Source organism: Rhinatrema bivittatum, chromosome 4 (genome assembly GCF_901001135.1).
Source record: "Rhinatrema bivittatum chromosome 4, aRhiBiv1.1, whole genome shotgun sequence".
In the NCBI taxonomy this organism is placed as follows: domain Eukaryota; kingdom Metazoa; phylum Chordata; class Amphibia; order Gymnophiona; family Rhinatrematidae; genus Rhinatrema; species Rhinatrema bivittatum.
The window spans coordinates 181,005,426-181,032,554 of record NC_042618.1 but is presented as its reverse complement, the minus strand read 5'-3'; the positions used below and the strand labels follow the sequence as shown (position 1 = coordinate 181,032,554).

The following is a 27,129-nucleotide window of genomic DNA, read 5'->3' as shown; positions in this document are numbered from 1 at the left end:
ACACGGGAGGGCAGGAGCTACCCGTAGGGGCCGGAAACAGCTGGGCTCTCACCCCTGGTAAGCTTGCAGATGGAATTCACTCCTCCTCCTCTCCTCGAACTCAATAGAAATGTGGGCTGGCTTTAAGGACCCCGCCGGTCCCGAACGGATGACGTCACACGGGAGGGCAGGAGCTACCCCGTAGGGGCCGGAAACAGCTGGGCTCTCACCCCCGGTAAGCTTGCAGATGGAATTCACTCCTTCTCCTCCTCCTCTCCTCGAACTCAATAGAAATGTGGGCTGGCTTTAAGGACCCCGCCGGTCCCGAACTGATGACGTCACACGGGAGGGCAGGAGCTACCCCGTAGGGGCCGGAAACAGCTGGGCTCTCACCCCCGGTAAGCTTGCAGATGGAATTCACTCCTTCTCCTCCTCTCCTCGAACTCAATAGAAATGTGGGCTGGCTTTAAGGACCCCGCCGGTCCCGAACGGATGACGTCACACGGGAGGGCAGGAGCTACCCCGTAGGGGCCGGAAATAGCTGGGCTCTCACCCCCGGTAAGCTTGCAGATGGAATTCACTCCTTCTCCTCCTCTCCTCGAACTCAATAGAATTGTGGGCTGGCTTTAAGGACCCCGCCGGTCCCGAACGGATGACGTCACACGGGAGGGCAGGAGCTACCCCGTAGGGGCCGGAAACAGCTGGGCTCTCACCCCCGGTAAGCTTGCAGATGGAATTCACTCCTCCTCCTCTCCTCGAACTCAATAGAAATGTGGGCTGGCTTTAAGGACCCCGCCGGTCCCGAACGGATGACGTCACACGGGAGGGCAGGAGCTACCCCGTAGGGGCCGGAAACAGCTGGGCTCTCACCCCCGGTAAGCTTGCAGATGGAATTCACTCCTTCTCCTCCTCTCCTCCTGAGATTTCCATTCTGTTTTGACATTGAGTAATACTACCGGGACTGTAGGTGGCACCAGCTTATTTATAGGCGGAGTTTGTTTTGATAACTGCTCTGTCTCCATTTGCTAGAGGGTGGGCAAAACCCAGGAGTCTGGACTGATCCGTGGTACTACAGGAACGAAAATTATCAGGTAAGAAACTAATTTTCCTACATCGAGCCTGTCAGTCTTTCCATCTACCAGCATATATCTGTACTGGTCTGGCTGGACTGAAAGAAGGGAAATAAGTAAATTAATTTCTCCATGGTGCAGTTTCTGAAATCCAATGGATAAGAAGATCCAAGGCAGCATGTTTTTACCAGAGGTGGGTATTGTCAGACAAACCTGATCAATTTCTTGATTGAGTTACTAAAGATTTAGATCAAGAAAAAACGTTAGATATAGTGTACTTGTATTTCAGTGAGGCATTCAACACTGTTCCAAATAAGTGACTTAAATAAATTGAGGATCCCTAGGTATGGGCTCTAAAGTGACTCATTGGGTTAGAAACTGGTTGAGTGGGAGATAATAAACGGTAGTGGTAAATGGAGTTCACGTTGAGAAAAGGATTGTTAATAGTGGTATGCTGCAGGATCAATCTTTTTATTAATTCTTTTCAACGTATTCATAAGCAGTGTTGCAGAAGTACTATTGGGAAAGGTTTGTCTTTTTGCAGATGATACCAAAATGTGCAATAGGGTAGACACCTAGGAAGAAGTAGAAAATATGAGGGGTCTAGTGAAACTTAATGTCATACCTTTAGACATACTGGTTCCAAATGCACACAGCCACACTATGGAGGTGTCAAATTCTAATGTGTAGAAGTCAGTAATGTTTATGTATTCATATTTGTAAATATGCCATGTTTTTTTAAGTTACGATAGCAATAAAAATTCAAATACTTTTTTTTTTGTACAAAAACATTTTGGAGAAGTTGGTTTCTTCCATCATCTTAGTTTTGGAGGGTTTTTTTTTTCAACTTTGGTTTTAAAATTACACCATGCTGAGGTCAGTTGCAGCTCTGCACCTGTAGCCTGTTGAGCAAAGGACCCCACTCTCCAGGGGCTCCAAGAACTTCCATTCATTCCTTAGATATCAAAGGCTCGGTTATACTGAGGATCAATAAAGTGTTATTAATATGGTCAATGGTAGCAGATAAAAACCAATTAGCCAATCCAGTATGCCCAGTTACTGTTGCATTTCTAAAAAATGTATATTCTTCTTTTTGACACTTCAAAGCAGATTACATTCAGGTACTGGAGGTATTTCCGTATCCCTAAGGGGCTTGTATTCTGTTTGTACCCATTTCCACAGTGTACCAAGATATTCATTTATTTAGGACTTTTATAAAAAGTGAAACTTGACATGAATCTTTAATTTTATTTAAAAAAAAATATAGTCTCGAGATTTCATTAAGAAAGCAACAGATATTTTCATCGAAACAGACTCTGATGTTAGCATTCTGCTTGTCTGCTCAGGCTCCTTTGGTGACTCCAGAGTTACTACTGAAGTTTATGTTCACTGGCTGAAAGATTATTGTGAAGCATTTTATTTTGGCTTGGCTGTGAAAATCCTGGAACCCATTCCTGTGTCAAATACAGGCTGTGCATTTCGAGTCAATGACCACACACAGAACCTACAGATTCACGCAGGTACTTAGCAAAAGCGTAAGGTGATTGTAGCAATTTCTTCCTGACCCCCAAACAGATGACAAGTCTTCAGTTCTAAGCCCCTCTATAGAAAGTGAAATTGAGAGAATTTTTATGTCTTTTCAGATAAGATGCTTGCTTAAGACTGATTTTTTTTTCTATAAATTATAAGTACAAATAATGAGGTGGGAGTGGTGTGATTCACATTTAATTTATTGTGGTGAAGGGAGAGTGGATTGTCCTCTTGGCTCTTGGACACTAGACCCAGTCACTTTGTGACAAAGTAGTTATCCTCTCACAGCCATTCACTGATTCCTGTGTGTATATTGAGTTCATATTATTGCTGGAGATTGTCATGCTCTGTATCATCCCCTTTTGTGCTTTATCATGGTTTACCAACCTCTTTAACATGATTTCATAGAGATAGTGGATCTTTAATCATAATAAAACATTTTCTTGTCCCTAGTATTTCTTTCAGTGATTGAAAATGTCCTCCTTTTTATTATACAGAGGACCTACTGAAATACTTAAAACAGAAGAAACCCAAGGATGCTTTTTGTATAGTGGGGATCACAATGATAGATCTGTACCCAAAAGAGTCCTGGAATTTTGTCTTTGGCCAAGCTTCTCTGACGGACGGTATTGTATTTTTTGTACTTAAAGCACGCATAGAAAGGTTCTCAATTAAGTCCGCTTGCTTTTCCTGTTCTTTTTCTTAAATATTGTGAACCTTAATCAGTCTTAACATTTATTTTCCAGTCACCCCTCTGCACTGTAGTGATTTAAATATTGTTTAAAGTGGTACTTTCATATAGCTGGCTCCAAAGTCTCCAATATCAGTGGCTATTCTTTTTCATATTAGATGCACATTAGTGTCATTTTCTGTTAGCTGAAAACCATAATATAAAAGGTGCTGTGTGTATTGTGAGTTTCTGCTTGTTTAAACCTTAGTAAGACTGACTGGTGCGTACTATGCAAGAGACACAGGGTACAGTACCGGCCTTTGACCAGTAGAGGACACTTTCAGTACATGGAAAATTTTTCAGTACATTTTCAGTCAAACTTGACTACTTGTAGTTTAGACAGCTTTACGGCAGGAACACAATTCCTCTAAATGCTTCAAGTGGACCTGGTTTTTAGGCTAACCAAAAAAAGCAAATTAACCATGAACTAGAGCCGTTGTACATAAGAAAACATGATGAATACTCATTGTGGATTTCCTGAAAACTGGCATAGGATTCATGCAGTACATTAGACCTGACACACACAATACATATACATGTACTTAATGGCAATACTGCAGTTGTCAAAGCTATGCAGAGACAAATAACTGCTTGAATAGAAATTGGTATAAGAAAGATAACTGAGATAGCAAGCCCTGCTTTGTGGAGCTTAAGTACAAACTTCTAGTTGTAGATGTCTTTGAAAACTTGCCTCTGGCAGTGTAGTAAAGCTGAAGTGCACATTTGGAAAATCAAATGGAGATGCTAAAATCAATGTTTTAAGATAACATAAGAAATTGCTATACTAGGTCAGACCAAGGGTCCATCAAGCCCAGCATCCTGTTTCCAACGGTGGCCAATCCAGGTTACAAGTACTTGGCAAGTACCCAAATATTAAGTAGATCCCATGCTACTAATGCCAGTAATAGCAGTGGCTATTCCCTAAGGGCTGGATTTTAAAAGCCCTACGCGCGCCAGGCCTATTTTAAAAAGGCCCGGTGATGCATGTAAAGCCCCAGGACGCATGTAAGTCCCGGGGCTTACAAAAAGGGCCAGGGCCAGAGGCCTCCGACACAGCGGCCATTGCTGCTGTATTGCTTTTTTGCATGCGTGCCGGCACATGCAACCTGCGCCTGCCTCCAGGCAGGCACAAAAGATAGGATTAGACTTTGGGAGGGAGGGGTTAGAGTAGGGCTGGGGGGGGGGGGGGGGGGGGAGTTAGGGGAAGGGGTGGGAAGCTTAGGTTATGGGGCATGGAAGTTCCTTCACAAGCCGCTCCGACTTCGGAGTGGCCTGGGAGGGAATGGAGGAAGGCAGCGCAGCTCGGCACGCACAAGGTGCACAATTGTGCATCCCTTTGCGCGCATCAACCCCTGATTTTATAACTTCTGAGCGTGCAAGTTATAAAATCGGGCGTACATGTGCGCGCGCCAAGTAGCGCACGCACATGTACGCCCATGTGCTGCTTTGAAAATCAAACCCTAAGTCAATTTGATTAATAGCAGTTAATGGACTTCTCCTCCAGGAACTTATACAAACCTTTTTTGAACCTAGCTACATTAACTACCCTAACCACATCTTCTGGCAACAAATTGCAGAGCTTAATTGTGCGTTGAGTGAGAGAGAATTTTCTCTGATTTGTTTTAAATGTACTACTTGCTAACTGCATGGAGTGCCCCCTAGTCCTTCTATTATCTGAAAGAGTAAATTCACAATTACCCATTTTTTTTAGACCTCCCATGATTTTATAGACCTCTATCATACCCCTTCACCCATCTCTTCTCCAAGCTAAACAGCCCTAACCTCTTTAGCCTTTCCTCATAGCAGAGCTGTTCCATCCCCTTTATCATTTTGTTCACCCTTCTCTGTACCTTTTCCAATGCAACTATATCTTTTTTGAGATGCGGCGACCAGAATTGTACACAGTACTCAGGATGCTGTCTCACCATGGAGCGATACAGGGACATTTTGACATTTTCTGTTTTATTCACCATTCCCTTCCTAATAATTCCTAACATTGTTTGCTTTTTTGACTGCTGCAGCACAATGAGCCGAGGATTTCAATGTATTATCCTAGGAAGCCTAGATCTTTTTCCTGGGTGGTAGCTCCTAATATGGAACCTAACATCGTGTAACTACAGCAAGGGTTATTTTTGCCTATTTGCATCACCTTACACTTGTCCACATTAAATTTCATCTGACATTTGGATGCCTAATCTTCCAGTCTCGTAAGGTCCTCCTGCAATTTGTCACTATCCACATGTGATTTAAGTACTCTGAACAATTTTGTATCATCTGCAAATTTGATTATCTCGCTCGTCGTATCCCTTTCCAGTTCATTTATAAATATATTGAAAAGCACCGGTCCAAGTACAGATCCCTGAGGCACTCCTCTGTTTATCTTTTTTCACTGAAACAATTAACTATTTAATCCTACTCTGTTTCCTGTCTTTTAACCAGTTTGTAATCCACGAAAGGACATCGCCTCCTATCCCATGACGTTTTAGTTTTCTTAGAAGCCTCTCATGAGGGTCTTTGTCTCAAACGCCTTCTGAAAATCCAAATACACTACATCTACCGGTTCACCTTTATCCACATTTTTATTAACCCTTTCAAAAAAATGAAGCAGATTTGTGAGGAAAGGGAAATCCATGCTGGCTGTGTTCCATTAAATCATGTCTTTCTTATATGCTCTGTGATTTTGATCTTTAGAATAGTATCCACTATTTTTCCTGGCACTAAAGTCAGGCTCACTGATCTATAGTTTCCTGGATCACCCTTGGAGCCGTTTTTAAATATTGGGGTTACATTGGCCACCCTCCAGTCTTCAGGTACAATGGATGATTTTAATGATAGGTTACAAATTTTAACTAATAGATCTGAAATTTCATTTTTGAGTTCCTTCAGAACCCTGGGATGCATACCATCCGGTCCAGGTGATTTGTTACTCTTTAGTTTGTCAGTCTGACCTACTACATCTTCCTGGTTCACCATGATTTGGTTTCCCCTTTTCTCTTTGGATTTCCCATTTTGTGGGTGAACTTTGCTCTTTTGCTTGTTGTATTGTCACCATGATTTGGTTCAGTTTATCTGACTCCTCACCCTTAAAATTCATCACCGGAACCAATATCTCCCCAACATCCTCATTAGTAAACACAGAAGCAAAGAATTCATTTAGTCTTTCTGCAATGGCCTTATTTTCCCTAAGTGCCCCTTTAACCCATCGGTTATCTAATGGTCCATCTGACTCCCTTGCAGGTTTCCTGCTTCGGATATATTTAAAACAGTTTTTATTATGAGTTTCTGCCTCTACGGCCAACTTTATTTCGAATTCTTTATCTTGTCTTATCAGTGTTTTACACTTAACTTGATAATGCTTCTGCTTTTTCTATTTTCTTCAGATGAATCCTTTTGATTTTTGAAGGATTTTTTTTGGCTAAATAGCCTCTTTCACATCATCTTTTAACAATGCTGGTAATCGTTTGGCCTTCCTTCCATCTTTGTTGATACGTGGAATACATCTGGACAGCGCTTCTAAGATGGTATTTTTAAACAATGTCCACACTTGTTGTACACCTCTAACCTTTGCAGTTGCACCTTTCAGTTTTTTTCTATTTTCCTCATTTTATCAAAGTTTCCCTTTTGAAAATTTAATATTAGAACTGTAAATTTACAAATTGTCCCCCTTCCAGTCATCACTTCAAATTTGATCATGTTTTGATCACTAATGCCAAGTGGCCCCACCACCATTACCTCTCTCACCAGATCCTGCATTCCACCTCGTCTGTTCCTGAACCAGTTGCTCCATGAAGCAGTTGTAAAGTTCCTGGATGGAATAAACATCTCTAGCAAGTCCTGATGTTACATTTACCCAGTCAATATTGGGGTAATTGAAATCTCCCGTTATTACTGCACTGCCAAATTTGTTAGCTATCCTGATTTCTCTTAGCATTTCATTGTCCATCTCATTATTTTGGCCAGATGGACGGAAGTACACTTCTGTCACTATACTCTTACCCAACACACATGGGATTTCTACCCATATACAGGCCGATACAATATGGACGCGCTAAAAAAAAGCCAATCTGCATCGGCGCCTGCTTTTTGAATGCGCGCACAGGTCCCTCTCCTGGGCGCGCAATACATAATGCAAAAGGAGGCGCTAAGGGCAATTACGCCCTCCTACGCCTCCTTGGCCCAGGAGAGGTGGCTGTCAGGGAGTTCCAAAAACAGACGCTCAATTTTACGAGCGTCTGTTTTCCGAACCCGCTGACAGCCATGGGTTAGGAAAATGGACGGTCGTAAAATTGAGTGTCCATTTCCCTAACCTTACCCAATGGCACAAATTTTTTTTTTTACCTTTTTGGCTCCTCTGACTTAATATTGCTAGGATATTAAGTCAGAGGGTATACAGAAAAGCAGTATTTTCTGCTTTTCTGTACACTTTTTCTGGTTGAACAGAAATTAACGCCTGCCCTTGGGCAGGCGCTAATTTTTGAGCGCAAAATGTGCGGATTGGCCGCACATTTATTGTTCAGTATCCCAGGCATGTGATAAGCGCTATTAGTTTCCAGGAGGGTTGGACACGCCTATTTGACATGCTTATTGTATAAGGGGTAGTGGACGCATGTCGAAAACGCACATCCAAATCGAGTAAAATGGCATGCTAGCCCGGGTGCACTTTACTGTATCGGCCTGATTGATTCCACTATGCATTTAGTTTCTTGTATATTATCATCTTATTGGACTCTATGCCCTCCCGGACATAAAGTGCCACAACCCCACCAAGTTGATCCTCCCTATCATTGTGATATAATTTGTACCTTGATATAGCACTGTCCTATTGGTTATCCTCCTTCCACCAAGTCTCTCTGATGCTAATTATGTCAATCTCATCATTTGCTGCTATACACTCTAACTCTCCCATCTTACTTCTTAGACTTCTGGCATTGGCATACTGACATTTCAAAGTGCGTTTTTTGTTTATATTAACAACCTGCTTTTCAGTTGATATGGATAATTTGGAATTCTTTAGCTCAGGTGATTCTTTTACTTATAGGCACATGGACTACTTTTGCTTTTATTGGAACTTTCTGTTGGGATGCCCTAACTCTCCTGTTTCATTAGTATCCTTCGAAGATACCTTCCTCTGAACCATGCATGCATGAGGAAAATAGTTAGAAAAAAAAACTGAAAGGTGCAGCTGCAAAGGTTAAAAGTGTTCAACAGGCTTGGACCTTGTTTAAAAATACACTCCTAGAGGCACAGTCCATATGTATTCGACACATTAAGAAAGGTGGAAGGAAGGCAAAACGATTACCATCATGGTTAAAAGGTGAGGTGAAAGAGGCTGTTTTAGCCAAAAAAACTTCCTTCAAAAACTGGAAGAAGGATCCATCTGAAGAAAATAGGATAAAACATAAGCATTGTCAAGTGTAAAACATTGATAAGACAGGCAAAGAGAGAATTTGAAATTAAGTTGGCCATAGAGGCAAAAACTCATAATAAAAACATTTTTAAATATATCCGAAGCAAGAAACCTATGAGGGAGTCGGTTGGACCATTAGATGACAGAGGGGTTAAAGGGGCTCCTAGGGAAGATAAGGCCATTGCAGAAAGACTAAATGAATTCTTTGCTTCTGTGTTTACTAATGAGGATGTTGGGGAGATACCAGTTCCGGAGATGGTTTTCAGGGGTGATGAGTCACCAAACTAGTGCATTCCATAATGCTTCTAAAAAAGAAATAGTGGCAGGTTTTATAATTTTAGTATTACCAACCTGGGCCTTTAGATTGTCTCCACCTCCCTGAGAAGCCTCACTGAGTCCAAGTGAAAGCGGAAAATTTGAGTCTACAGGCGTTGAAGAAAAAGTTCCAATCTCCCTGTTAACATGAGTCCTTGCTACTGCCTGTACTCCAATCGCTGTTCATGGCGGAGATTCAAATCCTTTCTCCGCTCCTCGCTGCACTCCCCACCCCAGTGGGCTTTCTCTGGGCACCTCGAGGTCATCAGCTGGCTCCAAAAGGCCAAACCCCAGAGGCAGAGGTGTCACCAGCGCTCAAAGAGATCTCTTCGGCCTGTAGAGAGAGGCCCCGCTCCAGGTCCCTCTCTACAGCAGCCATCACATCGGGAGTAAAAGCTGGGGGACGCTCCAAAGCACTCCTCAACACACCTCTGAGACGGCGAAGGTAGTGGAATGTTAGAAGCAGAACCTCTAAGTTTTGCCTTACGTTTAGTGTGAGGCATTATTGCATCCAACGCGGCAGTGATCTAAAAAAAAAAAAAGAAATTTCTTAGGAAATCAACGAGAGAGAGGCTTTGGGGTGCTTCTCAGTGATCAGCCATCTTGCCCCCGGATTCTAAGATTTTTAAAGTATGTTTGCAGTTAGGTTGGGGGGATACAGGGCTCTGGAAATACAAATTATTCTAGAGCATCTATCAGTCATCTTTCCAAGGAGGATTTGAGAATGTTCCTTTATCTCCTCTCTTATGCCAGTTTCTTTTCAAGCTACACAGTACAACAATATTGTCAAATTCTACCTGCCAAATATCTTTGTGTGTCTGAACAGTGCACATGAAGTTGAAAGAGGAACGCTGACTTTGCTTTTAATGTGATCATTTGTGGCTTCTGCTTACAATATAATAATTTTTTATTCCACCTTCCCAAGGGATGGGGATCTTCAGCTTTGCCAGATATGACAGTGATTTCTACAGCAGGAATTATAAAGGTCGGTTGAACCCAATGAAAAAGCTAATTGCAGGGGACTATTCTGTGTTTGATGGCTGTTATACCCCTCCTGTCACCAGCATGCTGCTTCTGAGATCCTGCAAGGTAAGTAAGTGCCTGACAGACCTTTCTTGTCTCTCACTATTGATTTTTGATAATGATAGATTTCTCAACGGTATTTGGAAAGAATTCATGTGCAGAGGGATAAATGTGCACTTTCAGAGAAATTTGAAGGCAAATAGATAAGATTCACTGTTAGAGACCAGGTCGGGACAAAGGTTCTTTTCGTTTGGTCAGTGCAGGTTGACCAAAGTTTAAAACGCACTGGTTGGCATACTGTGAGTTTACTGACTTTGTTTGTCTCAGATTAAGCATTTGCTGAAAATACAGTTTTCATTTAGCAGGAAAACCGATCTTACTGCACTTAGAAACACACAACCATGATATCAGAGAGAGACCATATGGCCTATTTAATCTGTCTATAAATTAAGCTGCACATGAAAGTATAAGGAAGTACTTTGCTTACAGGAAGGATACAGATAATTTAAAGTGTGTATAAAATAAAATAGTGCTTCATTTTTTTAATGGCTTTCGAAACACTAGTTTAATATTTTAAGTTTTTCAAGTCTATAAGCAGTTTAATATGTTTAGATGTGTGATTATAGCTATGAGTATGCAGTCACTGATACACGGTGACAGTGATAGTTCTAGCATGCTGTTTATGGCACCTATTTAAAAAAAAAAAAAAAAAAAAATCATTAAAGTCTTGGGACACCCTGCCCTTGTGTTTTCGTTAGTAGATTTAGTACGTAGGTGTGCTGTTTTACTGTTTTCTTTCCCATTGATGAGCAGGCCGAATTAGCCATGCTGTCTGGGATGTCCTCCGGGCAGCCCCTAGATGGAGCTTCTCTCCAAGAATACAGAGCTTTGACTCTGCGCCTGTGTGATTCTTCCCGCGCGATTACCAGTCCTTCTCAGTCTTTTTCTACCTTGCTGCTAGCTGCATGCGGATTCTTTCTCTGTTTTCCTCAAAAACGTTTTGCACAGGTGAAACCCCCAACAGCACTTTTAAGTGCTACCATAGCTCCCAAATTGCCGGGATTAAATTACTGCCAATGTGGCAAAGTTATGTCCATAACCAATGGACCTAACTATTGCTGTCTCTGCTTCAGCCCAGACCACGATCAGTCCAGCTGCAGGGACTGTGGGAGTATGTCACCAAGAGCCCAAAGAAAGGCTCAGAAGATCGCAAAATTGAGGGAGGAAGACACATCGGGTCCTATGCTACTGCGTCTCAATGCCTGTCCTCACACTCTTCCCGGGGTCGAAGATCCACCAAGCAGAGCAGAAGAGCATCTTCTTTGGGTCCGCCAGGGGATAAGAAAAAGCAGAGCCAAAAGGAGCCCCCCCCGCCCAGTGCTTGAACTACACCACGCGGCTACAAAACGGGAATCAGTGGACGTGCCAGTCAAAACTGTGCCATAAATGGCATCGCCGACCACCAGCAGCATTGATCGCCGTCGGACAACACATGCATCGAGGCAGGGAAAACACAACACACGATGCAAGGAAGAGCCGTGACTCGTAGCACACAACGCATCGAGTCGTGCCTTGCAACCACCATGCACCCCGACGCAGGTGCTTCCTTAAAGGAAAGCGACGCAGGAACACGACACACATGACTTGCAACACCACACCAGCTCTGCATTGACTCCAATACAGGGGCAGCCAATGTATTCACAAAAGCCTTCTCAAAAAAGGGCTTCCCACACATCTCTCACACTGGACTGTGACCCTCAAGTGGTGTTCCTGCTGGAAGAGCTTGGCCTGGAGGTGTCTGAAGGGGAATCCCTCTCAGATGACCAACACTCAGTGAGATCCTCAACTCTGAGGGTTTACTCTGACATGTCCTCAGTGTTGAAGAGGAAAATGCATTCTCACAGGACAAGCAGGATGGTAGTCCTCACAAATGGGTGACATCGAGGATGGAGCCCTGTACGGAAAACTTTTCTGTCAAAGTTTCAACAAGCTTTGACTGACACTGGCACACTGGGTGCACTGAGCATGCCCAGCCTGCAATTATCCCTGTGAGCCACAGGTGTCTCCCTCAGTCTTCTTTTTTCCGCTCTGCAGTCAGCATAGCGGTTGGAGCTCTGTGAGGATTTTTTAACTAATTACCTCATGGAAACACTTAACTTTTCACTTCAAAAAACACTTTTCCCTGCACAGGTCTCCCTCCGCGTACGTTTTTACGACGCTCGGTGAGTACTAATTCTTATTTTTCGGTCGGTTCCTGTCACTATCTTAAGGCTGTTAACTGACTGAAGCCTTCCCTTCCCCCATTTTTCAGTTAGCTTTAAACAGCTTGCGAGTATCTCTGTGACACTCTGCTTGCTTATGCTAGTGGGGTAGGGATTTTTTCCTTAACTTAGGACCTCTGTAGCTTCAAGTCCTTCGTTCCCTGGTACCCTCATGCAGTCGATACCCTATCGCTACACCGGGACCCGCCTAAACCGCCCTGGGCTTTTATATGTCATCAGCGCCCCTCCCCCCACGGTGCCCTGATGCCTTTATCCATGTTTTTTGCTTTTCAGTGCTACCAGGCTTTTTCCTCCTACGCACTGTTTTTTTTTCCTTGGGCTTCCTCGGTGCCGTCCCTACCCGGATGCATGCCATTGACGCACACGCTGTTAGTCACTGCCATGCATACTCGGGTCGCCGCCACCGCTGCCCGAGACACTTTTTAACGATCCCAGGGTCACTTCATCGATGCCACCCCCCCCCCCTTTTGGGGATGCCATCGATGCCCCATCCTCCCCACCGATGTCCAGCCCTTTCCATCGGGGGGCATCGGTGCCACATCGATTCGTCGGTGGGCATCGATGCCGGATGGTCCCCATCGGTGGACATCGGTGCCGGATGGTCCCCATCGATGGACATCGGTGCCGGATGGCTTGTCCGTCGATGGCATTGGTGCCGGATGGCCGTCCGTCGATGGCATCGGTGCCGGGTCCTTTTGCATCGATGGACACCGATGCCCAGGTGTTTCATCCATGGGCATCTATGTTAGAATGCATCCATCGAGGGCAGTCGATGCCAGGCTGCTCCCATCGGTGAAATTCGATGCCCAGGTGGATCCCATCGGTGGATATCCATGCCGGCTCGATTCCGTGGATGGGCGTTGATGCCAATGCCAGCCTTATGGCTGGCATCGATGCCCATGCCGATTCCAGGACTGGCGTTGATGCCGGGATGGAATTCATCGACTGGGAGATCCATGCCATCGATTCCATACGTGTCCATATCGATGCCACCGACACACGTGTCTGGGGCACCGATGCCATGTACACTTGGAAATCTGAGTCTGTCCAAATCGATACCGTCAACGTCTGTGGCCCTATAGTTGATGCCCGTGGCCATGCCACAAACGGCATAAATGCCCGCCTCCATGCATCGATGCCCTCGACACCTCCGTTTTCCTTCGGTGTCCTTGACGCCCTATTGATTTGACTCAGTCGATGCCGGTATCTTTTTCAATAACGGCAATGTTTTTCGATTATTCGATTCCACATCGTTTCAAAGATACCTATGCCACTGCTGTCAGTGCCCGTCACTGTCATCATTCTCTTGGCCAGTCATCGACGATTTTTCATACCCATTTTGATGATATCCTCGAAGCCCCTTAGGTTGCCTTCAATATCGTCAATACCGACATAGCACCGCCACATAATACCCTCGCCTCCTCACATTGCTCCACGCTTTGGGTTCTTTTTTAAGCCCCGTATTAGCTTAAGACACTCCATTGTGTCAGGAGCAGAGCAGGCGTGCTGACAGTTCGTCATCGATCGCCTTCCAGGACGACGAGGGCTTCCATCTCGGCGCTGGGGAAAGACCGGGCCGAGCACCGTGGCACCCATCATCGCCGACATCGTGATCGTCCGCCGCTGACGCCATCCAGCACATCGGTGCCATCCTTCTCCAGGCTGGACAACGCTCGGGCAGAGCGACATCACCACTGCCATCAGCACTGTTCCTACAGTTTTGGCAGTCCTTGGTGATCCAGAACTTCCGGATCCAGGTCCGACAGCTTCTGCATTGGCGTCACGACACATCGAGCCGCTGTGACGAGGGAGGGAACATGAGTTCCGTTAGGGCTCCTCTGTTCCTGGCGTGCCCCACCGTCAAGTGGTGTGGGACTATGGCCATCTGTTACACTTAGCAGTCTAAACGCCACTCACGCCTGGCCTGTCTCCTCTGTACCTGTGCCACCATACCGGGTTTCAGAGCGAGATGGACGTTTACGTCCCCGGCCTTACCCTCGAGGACTCCGGAGACCGTCGGGGTCAACAATCTTCACCGGCTCGTCTTGCGGCGATCCACGTCGGATGGTAAGTACCCGCTTCGGCGGCATTCCCATAGAGTTGTGTTCTCCCATTCGGACCGTGGTTCGAAAAGTTCTGGGTCATGTGCCTTTTAGAACTGTATTAGTGTCACATATCACTATGTTAGCTATGTTAGCCACAATATCAGGAGAACCCCTCTATCTTCTTGGGATTGCAGCAGGGCTTCTTCTCTTGTCAGTAACAAGTCCCTGTGCCGACCAATGCTCTGACTCTTGGTTCCCTCCCAACCAAGGTCCAGCTGCATTGGCTGATCTGCTAAACATGAGATTCAGCAACCATTGCCCCATGTACAAGTCCACCTTGAGGCCTGGCCACAGGTCTCAGTGTCTCCTTGTACAGCATACAGAAATGCGGGTACCACTTACCGCTCACACACCTGCAGGAGCCTACATGATATCCTCCATTGGGACACCTCTTGGTCTCCCATCTGGTCAGATATCAGAGCGGCCACCCCACCTTGTACCAAAGTCCCGGTACACTCCCCCAGGCGCTACGAAGTGCAGAGGGGAGAAGGGAGGGGGGTTGGGGAGTTTTAATTGCACTATTCTTTCTTTTAACAGAAAATAGTTACTCTCCGCACATCCTGGACCTAAGAAAATCCAACTTTCTTTAGACGTCACAGGTACAATGGTATCTTTGGTTACCATCACTCCATACTGCAGTAAGTACATTATTTTAATGTTTCTATGTGCTTTATGGTGAGTCAACATTACAACCCCAAGCTCTGCCGCCGGCACCAGCTTCGGTAAGTGAACTGTCTCTTGCATCACTGTTGGTGAATGCTGTTTTCTCTGCGGAGTGTAACATTCACTTTCCTTTCAGTACATGCAAAGAGCTCTCACTTTTTTCAGGACTCACTATACATTTACTAACTGGGATTACTGTCACTGCCATAAATCCCTTCTGTAACACTTCTGGACACCACAGTCTTAAGACCCTCTTGTCCAGCATGCGCACAGACATTCTGATACATTGTTATATGTCCCTGCGCATATTTTCCATAACCTCAACCTTTCAACTTTTCATGGTTGGGCTATGGGGTTTCTTCCCACTATGCATTTTTTCTCATAATTCAAAACTGCTATGGGTTATATTCAGTGACATTCTATACTCAATGGACCTAAGTGGTTTCATTGCTTTCGTCCCTGATTCTTATCCCAGTTCGAACTAGGACCTAGTCTCCTTCGACTCATGCTCGCAATTCCTTAGGGTTATAAAGTTTCTCCTGAAAGCTGTCAACCCATTATGCATCTATTGCACTCCAGCATAGTTTCTCATAAACTTCCTGGACGTTGCACCCATGAGTTATGCCCTTATGCCTTCCAATACTGCTTTTGCAACAATTCTTTGTGCATACAGACAGACAGCATAGGGACAATGTGCTTTCCAACTCATAAGCACGCACAACCTCTTAGCTGCTCTGCTAGACAGCTGCGCAGCTCTACCCTTGGCCCTTGTTCACTTCATGTGTCTTTGGGCCACATATCTAAGAGATTTAATGAACGCTCTATCTGACCTTCTCCACGTAGGTTCTATCCTCTCGAATGGTCTCAATTACATGTGTACAGGGCAAATCTTTTAACGCTGAGTTTAACTAAACTTTCCTCTGCGTCTGCATCATTCCATACGATGCACAGGTTCTGCTCCCTACACATGTTTCCTATGCGTTCCCTTAGATGCCTTTTCTTCCATCAAAGGCCTCTTCAATATATCTCTTCTGCTGCCTCTCGTAGCCAGCATTCTTCTAATGTTGAACTGGGATGGGGTTCAGTATTCTTTTCCCCACTCCCTGACTGAGATCAGTATGCTTCCCATACTTCTCAATCCATCATATCAGTAACCTTTTATTCCCTCACCAGTCAGTCCCAAATCATAGACTTACTGATGTTCTTAGGTTCTGGTAGCGTCACAAAACCTTCTAAACATAAATCTTGCCGTTTAATATGGCAGGCTTTACCTCCTGACGCTAAAAAAAAAAAAAAAAAAAAAAAAAAAGAGGTATTACCCCTTTTACTTTTCCACCATTTTTTCTTACTCCCTCGGATTCTGTTCTCCAGACATCCTCCACATAGATACACCTTTCTCTTAGGAGGTGTATCGTTTTGGGAGTTGGGTTCCCGTTTTCGGTAATCCTCTCTGAGTCGGCTTACCATGGATTATCCACTGATCAAGCCGCCTCTATTTCTCTAATCACGGAATGAACATATATATTCTCCTTATAAGTCTCATACATTCTACGTTTGAGCCTTTCCATTCCTCTCTTCCACAGTTTGGCAAGGGAACTTCTTTCCCTCTTAATGTCATTCCTGCCAGCAGGGTCCGTGAGTTATGCACTCTTTCCATACTCACCTGACTCCGTTCCTCTGCCACTGAGTAGTTCTACGCATTCAACTTTCTATCCTTTTCAGGTAGATGTTGTATCTCCGTTCCTCAGGAAATACTCTATTAATTTTTCCTAACCTCTCTCTCTCGCCCTAGGGAGAGACTGGGTTTTCCACATTCATGGACAGTAATGCTGCGCTTACATTCTATCTACATTGCACTGCATTCCATGTGAATTCCACTTGACTCTTTCCTTCATGCAAGGGTCAAGCTGCTACTTCCAGTGGCCACACAGACCTAATCCTTCTGATTAAGTGGTCTATATTTCCTTTCCTACCAACAAGCAGACATTTCACTACAACACTGTGGGTATCCACATACTGTTGTGTCCGTCTTAGCCTTAACAGCTTCCCTTTGGTTACTGCTGCTTGTACTTTTTTATCAGGTTGCAGCCTGGAGTCCTCTCCATACCTTCGCAGCCTATTATTGCTTACATTTGACTAGCCGGCATGCTCCATGTTTGGCCAGTCCGCCTACTCTTACTTTTTTCAATTCACTACCCAACATCCTTCCACGAACCCATTATGGTGTTGCGGATGCCCTCCGTTCCCATTTCCACCTCAGTTGTTACGCCTTTGCGCATCTGCGGTGTATCTGGTGCATTCCCGGGCATCCTCAGCTCGGTACTCACCCATTTGTGAGGACTACCATCCTGCTTGTCCTGTGAGAAAGCAAATGTTGCTTACCTGATGTAACAGGTGTTCTCACAGGACAGCAGGATGTTAGTCCTCACGAAACCCGCCCGCCACCCCGCGGAGTTGGGTCTGTATACTTTTATTTTAGTTTCGCTTGCGCTTTTTAGCTATAAGACGAGACTGAGGGAGACACCTGTGGCTCACAGGGATAATTGCAGGCTGGGCATGCTCAGTGCACCCAGTGTGCCAGTGTCAGTCAAAGCTTGTTGAAACTTTGACAGAAAAGTTTTCCGTACAGGGCTCCATCCTCGATGTCACCCATTTGTGAGGACTAACATCCTGCTGTCCTGTGAGAACACCTGTTACATCAGGTAAGCAACATTTGCTTTCTCCTCAGTTGCAGGAGCCCCTAGCAAAGAGGCACAGGGTTTCACAAAGGGATCAGGACCCAACCAAGAGCCCGATTCCGACATTCTTTTGCTAGCAGTGCCTCTGAGGGCCAAAACAACTGAGACCAAGGAGGATGTGAGGCCTAGGAGAACCACCACCACAGAAAGGAAGTTGCAGCTGGCCCAATGAGACACAGGTCTGGCTTCGCAGGCAATGTCCCAAATCTCCACAATTTTACAAAATTTCTTCACATCACTAGAAAGTAACAGTCAGGACCTCCATCACTTAGCCCCCTGGCTGGAGGGGTTTCCCTGAAAAGAATTCCCTCTCTCGAACTCAGGAGGATTACAGCCTTTGAGACCAGCCAGAGGATACACAGCTGCATTTTTCTCTGCCACCAGATTCGGAGCCCCAGGACTCTCCTCCAACATCTCTGGGTTCCTCCACAGGAATCCTGTTGGACCCGCTGTAAAAACCCACCTGAACCCAGAAGACATATACTACTCAAAATTCATCGAAAATGTGGGAGCTCTTTTGAAAATTGAAACTAGGAAGGTGGCCAGATCCGAGGTCGGAGGTCTTAGGAATTTTAAAGATCTTTGATGTCCTGGCTGAACCCACAGCCTTGCCTTCCCATTCAGTGCTTGATGCGGTAATGGACAAGACACGGGAGCCCCTGTTCTCGGGACTATCAACGTGTCAAAAAAATGGATCTCAAGTTCCGTATGAGGAAATCCCCATACTATGGGTAAGTACAGCTTCCCGCATGCTTCTGTGGTCATTGAATCAGCAATGAAAAAGTCAAAGAAGTCACGACTACACTCTTAATACTCCTCCTGGTAAAGATAACTGATACCTGGACAAGTTTGGACGAAAAACCTTCCAGGCGGCGATGTTGAATGTGAAGATTCAGCAACACCAGTTTCACATCACTCAGTACTTATATGAGTGTTTGCAGTCCCTCAAGCCACACATCTCGCCTGGACCATCGGACAACTCCCTGCGCAACCAATCACTGAATTGGAAGAGGGCTTGTGCCACCTCCTTCAGATGGTGTACGAGGCATTTGAAAACATCAGCCTGCACTTCAGTGACGTCCATAGCGGCCCGGAGGATTACCTGGTTACGGGCCAGCGCCATATATGAAGACTTCCATGAGAAGCTGGCAGATCTGCCATGTAAAGGTCATAATTTATTTGGGGACAGGTTAAGGGAGATTGTGTTCCAATTAAACGAACAGAACAAGGCAGTCCTATCCTTGGCTTCCCCGTAGAACAACAGCTCTTAACCAGAAAATTTTACCTGATCTGTAGGAAATCCTATTACCAGAGATGCTCTTTCAAGCCAAACACATCCTACCACCCAGACAGCAGCCACAACAGTCACACCCCAGAGCTAGGCCAAGAGGCCATCGTCGGCAGCCGTAGCAGCTTTGATTGCACATCTCCACATGGAACTGTTGCTGGACATTTGTAAAGCAGCCACATGGTTATCTCTATATACTTTCATGTCACACTATTGTCTTGACCAGCAGGTGACTTTGAACGCCGCACTGGGCTCAGCAGTATTACAATACTCGACAAGAAGATGAGGCTGTCCACAGCAGTGAGGATTGCGCATACAACGGACCTTTATGCATGGGGTGGACATCCCCTTATTTCATCATGCATTAGAGTGAATGGCACAAGACTAAGCTGGGGACTCCCAAACAGCATGGTTAATTCAGCCTGCTTATCAACGAGGGGGGGGGAAGAAAGCAAGTTTGCTTACCGTAAGCGTTTTCCGAAGATATGATGAACTAGTCATGCTGACCTGCCCACCTCCCTGGACATCCTCTCCACATTCGCTGCACTGGATAAACTATTTTATAACCTGAGGAGGACTGGTAATCCTGTGGGAAAAACTGTGCAGGCACACGAGTCAAAGCTCTGCATTCTTGGAGAGAAGCTCCGCCTAGGGGCCACCCGGAGGATGTCCCAGACAGCATGGCTAATTCATCCTTCTATCTATGGAAAACACCATTTACCATAAGCAAATGTGCTTTTACTGGAGTTGAGAGAGAAAAGCTGATTCTATTTTATTTTATCAATATATCTTTAAAAATCCCTGTAGAAACAAACAGTTGCCTTTCGGGGAAAAAAGCTTGTTTTTTTTTTTTCTCTATATAAAAATATTCTTTTTAAAGGTATCGCACAGAGCAATAGATCAAAAGAATCCACTATACCTCAAGAACTGTAATCCTATATCATTCTCAAAAGTCCAAACTTTAATCATATCAAGTCCAAAAAACTGTTTTCAGAATACTACTACAAACATCCAGAGACATTTGTTGGAGCAAACCCAAATGCATTTTTTTTAAAGACAACTGTTTTTATCTATAAGCCTGTTTTCAGAGTTGCTTTCTCTCCCTTCTCCATGATTGATTATATCTATTTTTGTGTGTGTGTTTTCAGGTTTGTTTGGTTTTTATTAAACTTGCATTGTGCAATAAAATAGTGCCCTTTTAAACAATCCTTACTATAAAGTATTTATTTTGCTCTCTGTTCCTTGCCCCCATGTCTTTCTCCCCTGACTCAGTAAATGCAGCCAATGTGCATTTCACAGTGTAGCTCTGGTCACTCTGTAGTGACACTTCTCTATGTCCCTGGAGTGAAGGATAGACAAAACAAGTCGAAGTGTACAAGATTCTTCTGTACTTTTTTCTCGGGATCAGCTAACTTCAGCAATGCTCGCATACAGCTCATGTGTTTAATAGTGAAAGGCCAATTTTACATTTCTGATTAAGCAATTTTTGCTCTCTGTACCTTGTTAAAAAGAAAAAAAAAAGATAATTTTGGTGCCCATTATTTAGCTAGATAACATGTGAAGGTCTGTTGGATTTTAATTGACTGCCTGAAAGAAAGATATTGTTTCAGTTTATTTAAACAAATTAAAATTAACATGGGGATTGTGTGTTCATTAATTTCATTTATCAAAACCCTGTACAGATGTGTTAGATTTAGCACATGTATGCTATTGCTGGGAACTTATTGCATGGATTGTTTTTCAGTTTTTCAAGCTGGTTAATACAGCACATTGTGTCAGTAGCTCAGCAAGGATCCATTGTGGGACAGTAAGATGTTGATTTCGAGAAACCCTCGCGATGGGGAATGGTTAGAGAAAAGAAGAACAGCTAAAGGAAAAACAGTTTGCATGAGAAATGAATATGTTGTGTTGCAGACCCTGACCCATGAGATTGGACACATCTTTGGGATTCGCCACTGTCAGTGGCTGCAGTGCGTCATGCAGGGTTCCAATCATCTGGAGGAATCAGACCGGCGCCCACTCGATTTCTGTCCCATATGTTTGCGCAAGTTGCAGTATGCCATTGGTTTCAACATTGCAGACAGATACAGGGTAAAGAGAGCTGGCATTAAGCTGCTGGGAAAAAAAATGTTTTCCAACATTATAATTCTGTTAGTAACAAATTACTGAAGGAAAAGCTGAAATCTTGTGATGCTGACAGCATGACATACATTTGAAGAGAGTCACAACTGATTCTGCTCTAAATATGTCGATCAGCAAGAAAGAGTCAAAACCACAGTGAAAGAATTAGTACTAGTGTTATAAATTAAACACTGCTCAGATAGCTTTCATGCAATGCAGTTGGCTGAAGCCAAGGGTATTAAGAGCTTAGTTCAAACTTAACTCTTCAAATCAGCTTATTGCTCTCTGCAAAATATAATGGAGTCTTTATGACTTGTGATACCTAATATTGGGCCAACATAAGAATCTGACGATGGCTATGTACATAAAACGTTTGAGACCACATAGAGCCTTTCATCTCATGAAGGAGGGAATCTTTTAATTATTCTTTTGTGGTTGGTAGTTTTAGTTTTTATATTTCTGCTGCTGTTCAGTATGTTTTTATCTGTTCAGTTGGAACACATGTGACATTGACTGTCTGCTTTTGTTTCTAGGCTTTGCTGCACTGGATTGACGGAGGAGGCTGTAGTATGGAGGATCCTGGATGCAGTCATAAAACACTTGTTAATTTGCCCAAACCGGTAGAAAACTTTAAGGAGCACAGAGCATGGATCCTGAAATGTCTGGATATGCTGCAGCAGTGAATGACAGAGCATGTAAAGTTTCAGGGGTGGATAATCTTTCCATACCAAATCTGGAAGGGAGAGAAATTAAGTAGGCTCACTTGCTCCTTACAGACCAGCTACTCTTTTTATTTATTTTTTTTTTCCCTCTTTAACCTTTTATTTTATTTTATTTTTTTTAATATGTTAATGTGAGAGAAGAATACATAACCTTAGAAAAAGCAATGTCTGCAATTATACAATGTTAAGAAAAACCAAAATCAGTTTTGGAAGTACAAATCTCAGTTTTCTTGCATGGTCCTAGGATTGAACATTCTAGGTATAGTTTCCCCCGTCACGCACATACAACCCACACATACACCCCTCAGATACAATATACTAAACAGAATGGTAGTACCGTAACAAACAAAATTTGTGACTTGTATTTGTAAAAGTTTCCCCATATGATCCCACAATAAAAAATATTTCCTCTGATTCAATAGACACTTATGACTTTGAAGATCTTTTTTGTTTTAATTTCTCCAGCAACACACAAATCTGCATTTCTGCTTTCCAAGTATGAAATGCAGGCAGCATATCTATATTCCATCAGGACAGAATAACTTTTATAGCCATAGTAAAAGAAATACTTAACAATTTCATGGTCCCTCCAGGGAGATTTAATGACTTCTCGAACCAATGCAAATATATAATTTTGCCATCCCATTGTATTGTTCTATCGAACAGATGATCTAATAAGATACATGTCTCCAAAAAGCCTGTAGTTTAGGGCAGTCAGTAATCCATATGACATAAGAGTACCCCTTTGATGATTATGTTTCAAACATGTATTTGATTCTCACAATTTCAGTTTAGCTCCCCTTTCTCTGATTAAATGTATTCTGTGCAATAGCTTAAACCAGATCTCTGTCAGATTAACAGGTTGGAGGTGTCTATAAACAGCAACAAAAGCTGCTTGAATATCCTCTACTTCAAGTTTAAACCTGAGATCCTCATCCACCTTTTATTTTTGACTCAGTTATAATTTTTTTTAAGCTAAGATGCCATCTAAGTAGAAAGGAAAATTGCAAGTGTTATATGCTGAGAATTCTCCTCTTCAGCTCAGCAGAGGCTCTCTCAATAATTTGGAGCACACCGTGAGAGCCACGGAGGGGGAAAGCCTCCACTGCTGCCTGGTGAATGAGAGCCAAGTCCATCTGGAGAAGAGATTTCACGCTCCCCTTCATACTCCATAATGCCATTTCTCAGCAGCAGCCTGGCCCTGAGGCAAACGCGTTGCGAAGGGCCGAAAGCGTGGAGGAGCCTGCTGCTGCGAGAGCAGTAGCAGAAGGAGGATGAGGGGAGGCTGAGAGATTTATTGTCTTCAGTTTCTGGAATTTTGCAGGCAAGAGAGAGCCCTGTTGTGGGCTCCATGTTGAAGTCTTTGGATGCTGCATCTGTTCCAGAATGTGATTTGTCTCCCCTTGTGAAGCCTCTGGTACTTACTTTGGACTCTTCTTGGGCTGTATTAGTGAGACTGATGCTACTATAAATTTGGCTGTAAAGGATATTTCTGTGTTGGTTGAGGATATTTAGTTAATAGGAAATAAGCAGAATGTTGCCTCTAAAGAATTTAAGGAGAAATTTGAAGGATTCGGCAAAGAGCTTGGGGGGGGGGGGGGGGTGAAGACTGTAAATGCCTCTTTGGTACAAGATAAACATTTTATCCATCATTGTATAGAGCAGTTTGAAAATCAAATGAGACAGATGAATTGGTGTGGTTTTTTTTTTAATTTCTCTAAACTGAGGATGTTATCTCCTGTGGAAACTTTTAAGATATATTTGATAGATATTCTGACCATACTGTCTGAATCTGTTCCCTCCGGATGAGCAACGTGTATTGTCTTCCCATGAGGAGGTGGACTTTACAGCCTGGTGATACAACGATATCTGTGCACAGTTTAAATCCTTCAGAGTTTTTGTAAAGTTCTGATTACTCACAAATGAACAGAGCTACTTTGCTTGTTTCTTTTAAGTTTAGATAAGATCTTGATAGGGTTATGCATTTATATTTTCGTAAAACTAGAGAGAAATTTATGGAATAACGGATTGGGGTATTTCCTGATTAAAAACAAAATCGACACAAGAAAAAAGGAGAATGTTTGCTTGTTTTTATCTTGTTGTACCATGCCCTGAACGCAGGAATGGTGGGTAACAAATGTTTTAAAATAAATAAATAAAATATGCTCCAAGAGACTCATTCTTTAGGCGCTTCTTTTTTTTCTACACTATGGCCCAGATTTTGAAAGGCCTGGCCATGCGCGTATGTCCCGGGGCTTCGAAAAAGGGGAGGGAGCGGGGCAGGATCAGAGGCTCCTGGCACAGCGGCCATTTGCCACTGTGCCAGGGGATCGTGCACCGGCAGGCTGCCAGTGCGTGCCCCAAGGCAGGCGCAACAGGTATAATAAACATTTTGGGGGGGTTGAGGTCAGGGGAAGGGAGGTTAGTTTAGGAGGTTGGGACCGGGAGAAGGTTGCGGGTGTCGGCGCGCCCAAGGGGGGGCGCGCCGACCCCCGATTTTAGAACATGTGCGCACTGGCAATACGCATATTATAAAATCGCGCGCCGGGTAGCGCGTGCACATGGACGCGTGTGCATAGGTCTGAAAATCTACCCCTAAACTTGTAAAGGCTTGGTTACTTTTGCTCAAGTTAATTATTCGTTTTTGTGTTCCTGAGCAATTGGGATGCTTTCTAGACGTTAAGAAATTGATTGGGTCCCTAGGACAGGAAGGCAGAAGGAGTGTGTCAGAGTATTTATTTTGCCCAGGTGTTCCACTAAGCCTTTTCATGTATTTTTGTTTTTTTTATTTTAGAATCTCTTAGTATGTTTTGGTTTTTTTCTCCCCTTCAATATTGTCGGCTATATACTGGAATTTCTCTTTTTTAATTTCTGCTACCCGAAAGACCCTGCCAATTTTCGCCCAATCTCTAACCTCCCATTTATTGCCAAGCTAATGGAAAGAGTTGTTAATTCACAACTCGTGGACTTCCTTGAAAATCATGCGATCCTCCATGTCTCACAATTTGGCTTCCGAAAACACTTTAACACTGAATCGCTACTCCTCTCCCTATCTGACCACCTCCTTAGAGGCATGGGCCAAGGCCACAGCTACTTCCTCGCCCTCCTCGATATTTCGGCAGCCTTCGACACCATTAGCCATCACCACCTCCCGGCCCGTTTGGAAAGCATTGGCATCACAGGCCTAGCCCTCGCCTGGTTCAAATCCTTCCTATTAAACAGAAAGTTCTCTGTTAAAATCGGTAACACCATATCCACCCCCCCCCCCCCCATCTCTTACAACAAGGAGTCCCGCAAGGTTCATCACTTTCATCCACCCTCTTTAATGTGTACCTCACCCCTCTCTGCCAGCTCCTCTCGGATCTTAAACTTAAGTTCTATCTCTACGCTGATGAATTCCAGATCATCATTCCTATCCACAACTCCATCTCTGATGCCCTAAAGCACAGGAAAAGCTGCCTTGCGGCCATCAATTCCCTGCTCACCAATCTCCACCTTGCTCTTAATACAAATAAAACTGAACTCCTGGTTGTCTCCTCCCAGTCCTCCCCCTCCACCCCCCCTGTCTATCAACCCCAAGCTTAACCCCTCTATAGCGCAACCATTTGTAAAGGACCTTGGAGTTCTCCTCGATCATCAACTAAACATGAAGAACTACGTTAACTCCATCCTTAAAGCAGGTTTCTTCAAACTCAACGTGCTTAAAAAAACTCAGACCACTACTATACACCCAAGACTTCCGTACAGTGATCCAAGCCACCATATCTCCCAAACTGGACTACTGTAACGACTCTTCTTAGGGCTCCCTTACTTCACAATAAAACCACTACAAATGCTACAAAATGCCACAGCAAGACATCACAAATACCTGTAAACATGAACATATCACCCCCATCCTTAGAGACCTACATTGGCTCCCCATCCTCTCCCACATTCACTACAAAACATTGACCATAGTACACAAATCTATTCATGCCCACAACTCCAAATGGCTAGACATTCCTTTCAACTCTCCCCTGTCCACCCAACCCACCAGAACTGCCAACAAAGGCACCCTACTTGTACCTTCACTGAAAATAGCCCATCTTTCCTCCACACGCGACCGTGCCCTCTCAATTGCCTGCCCTACTCTCTGGAACTCCCTGCCTCCTGACCTGCGACTTGAACCATGTATGATTAAATTTAAAAAGTATTTAAAAACTTGGTTATTTAAACGAGCTTAGCCAGAATAGATCTAAACGAGCCTATCCAGAATAGATTTTCCCCCCATTCTGTCAGCCCATATGCCCCTCACAATGTGGTTATTCATGCCTTATGTTAAGGTTTCTTGTTGTTTTTGTTTAATCTATACTTCCATACTGCAACTTGTTATCCCCTTCCCAGTTCCATCTCCCTGTTAATATGTATCTTCCAAACCTAAATGTTCGAATGTAAACCGGTATGATGTCCCCCACTAAAACCGGTATATACAAGTCTTCAAATAAATAAATAAATAAATAAATTGCTTATGATGTTTTCCCTGATATTTCAATTTTTCTATTAATACAATTTTTCATCTGCTGTAATTTAAATTTTAGACACAAAGAATTTTTTTTAAAAATAGTCTCGGGGGTGGAACTGCTAGGCTCCAGGTTATTCGGATTAAACTGCAAGTCTGTTTTCTGTTGATAAGTAGAGCTGAATTAGTTATGACATGCGGGATGACATTATCTGGCAGCACCGAATGGACTTCTCTCTCCTAACTGGTAGAGCTTTTAGCTCTACTGAACATATGTGGGAGTTCCCACATGGGTGTTGCCTGTGAGCTTCCTCAGTCATTTTTTTGTCCAAGCACAGCATGGATGTGCGCTCAATCTCTCTGTATTTTTTCTCACAATCCTTTGTATTTCTCTTAGTTTCTCTATTTTCATTTCTCAGTTGTCTTGCATCCATGGCAGCCTTGCACCCACAGTGACATTTTTTAGTGCTACAATAAAAAAAGGAAAACTTGCCTTCTTAAGATGTCTAGCAAAAAAGGAGCCAACAGTGAGTGGTTTAAAAAAAAAATGCATGTGGCAAGGAAGTATCTATTATACAGGCCGATACAGTAAACGTTGCCCGCTCTCCCGGCGCATGCACAGGTCACTCTCCTGTGCGCGCGATTCTGTATTTAAATG

At 43.9% G+C, this 27,129-nt stretch overlaps 1 protein-coding gene across 6 annotated transcripts in view; it reads left to right on the top strand.

The window, feature by feature from the left end:
* Window positions 1-24,148, top strand: part of AMZ2 (archaelysin family metallopeptidase 2) — a 31,933-nt gene extending 7,785 nt beyond the window's left edge. For 5 of the 6 annotated variants that reach the window (XM_029599318.1, XM_029599320.1, XM_029599321.1 and 2 more), the window contains exons 3-7: window positions 2,396-2,569; window positions 3,077-3,205; window positions 9,957-10,120; window positions 21,045-21,221; window positions 21,785-24,148. In XM_029599318.1, coding sequence (XP_029455178.1) covers window positions 2,396-2,569; window positions 3,077-3,205; window positions 9,957-10,120; window positions 21,045-21,221; window positions 21,785-21,934 — 794 coding nt within the window. In that variant the 3' untranslated portion in view covers window positions 21,935-24,148. The remainder of the gene's footprint in view (window positions 1-2,395; window positions 2,570-3,076; window positions 3,206-9,956; window positions 10,121-21,044; window positions 21,222-21,784) is intronic. The other variant, XM_029599323.1, reaches the window with a different exon arrangement.
* Window positions 24,149-27,129: the final 2,981 nt, after the last annotated feature.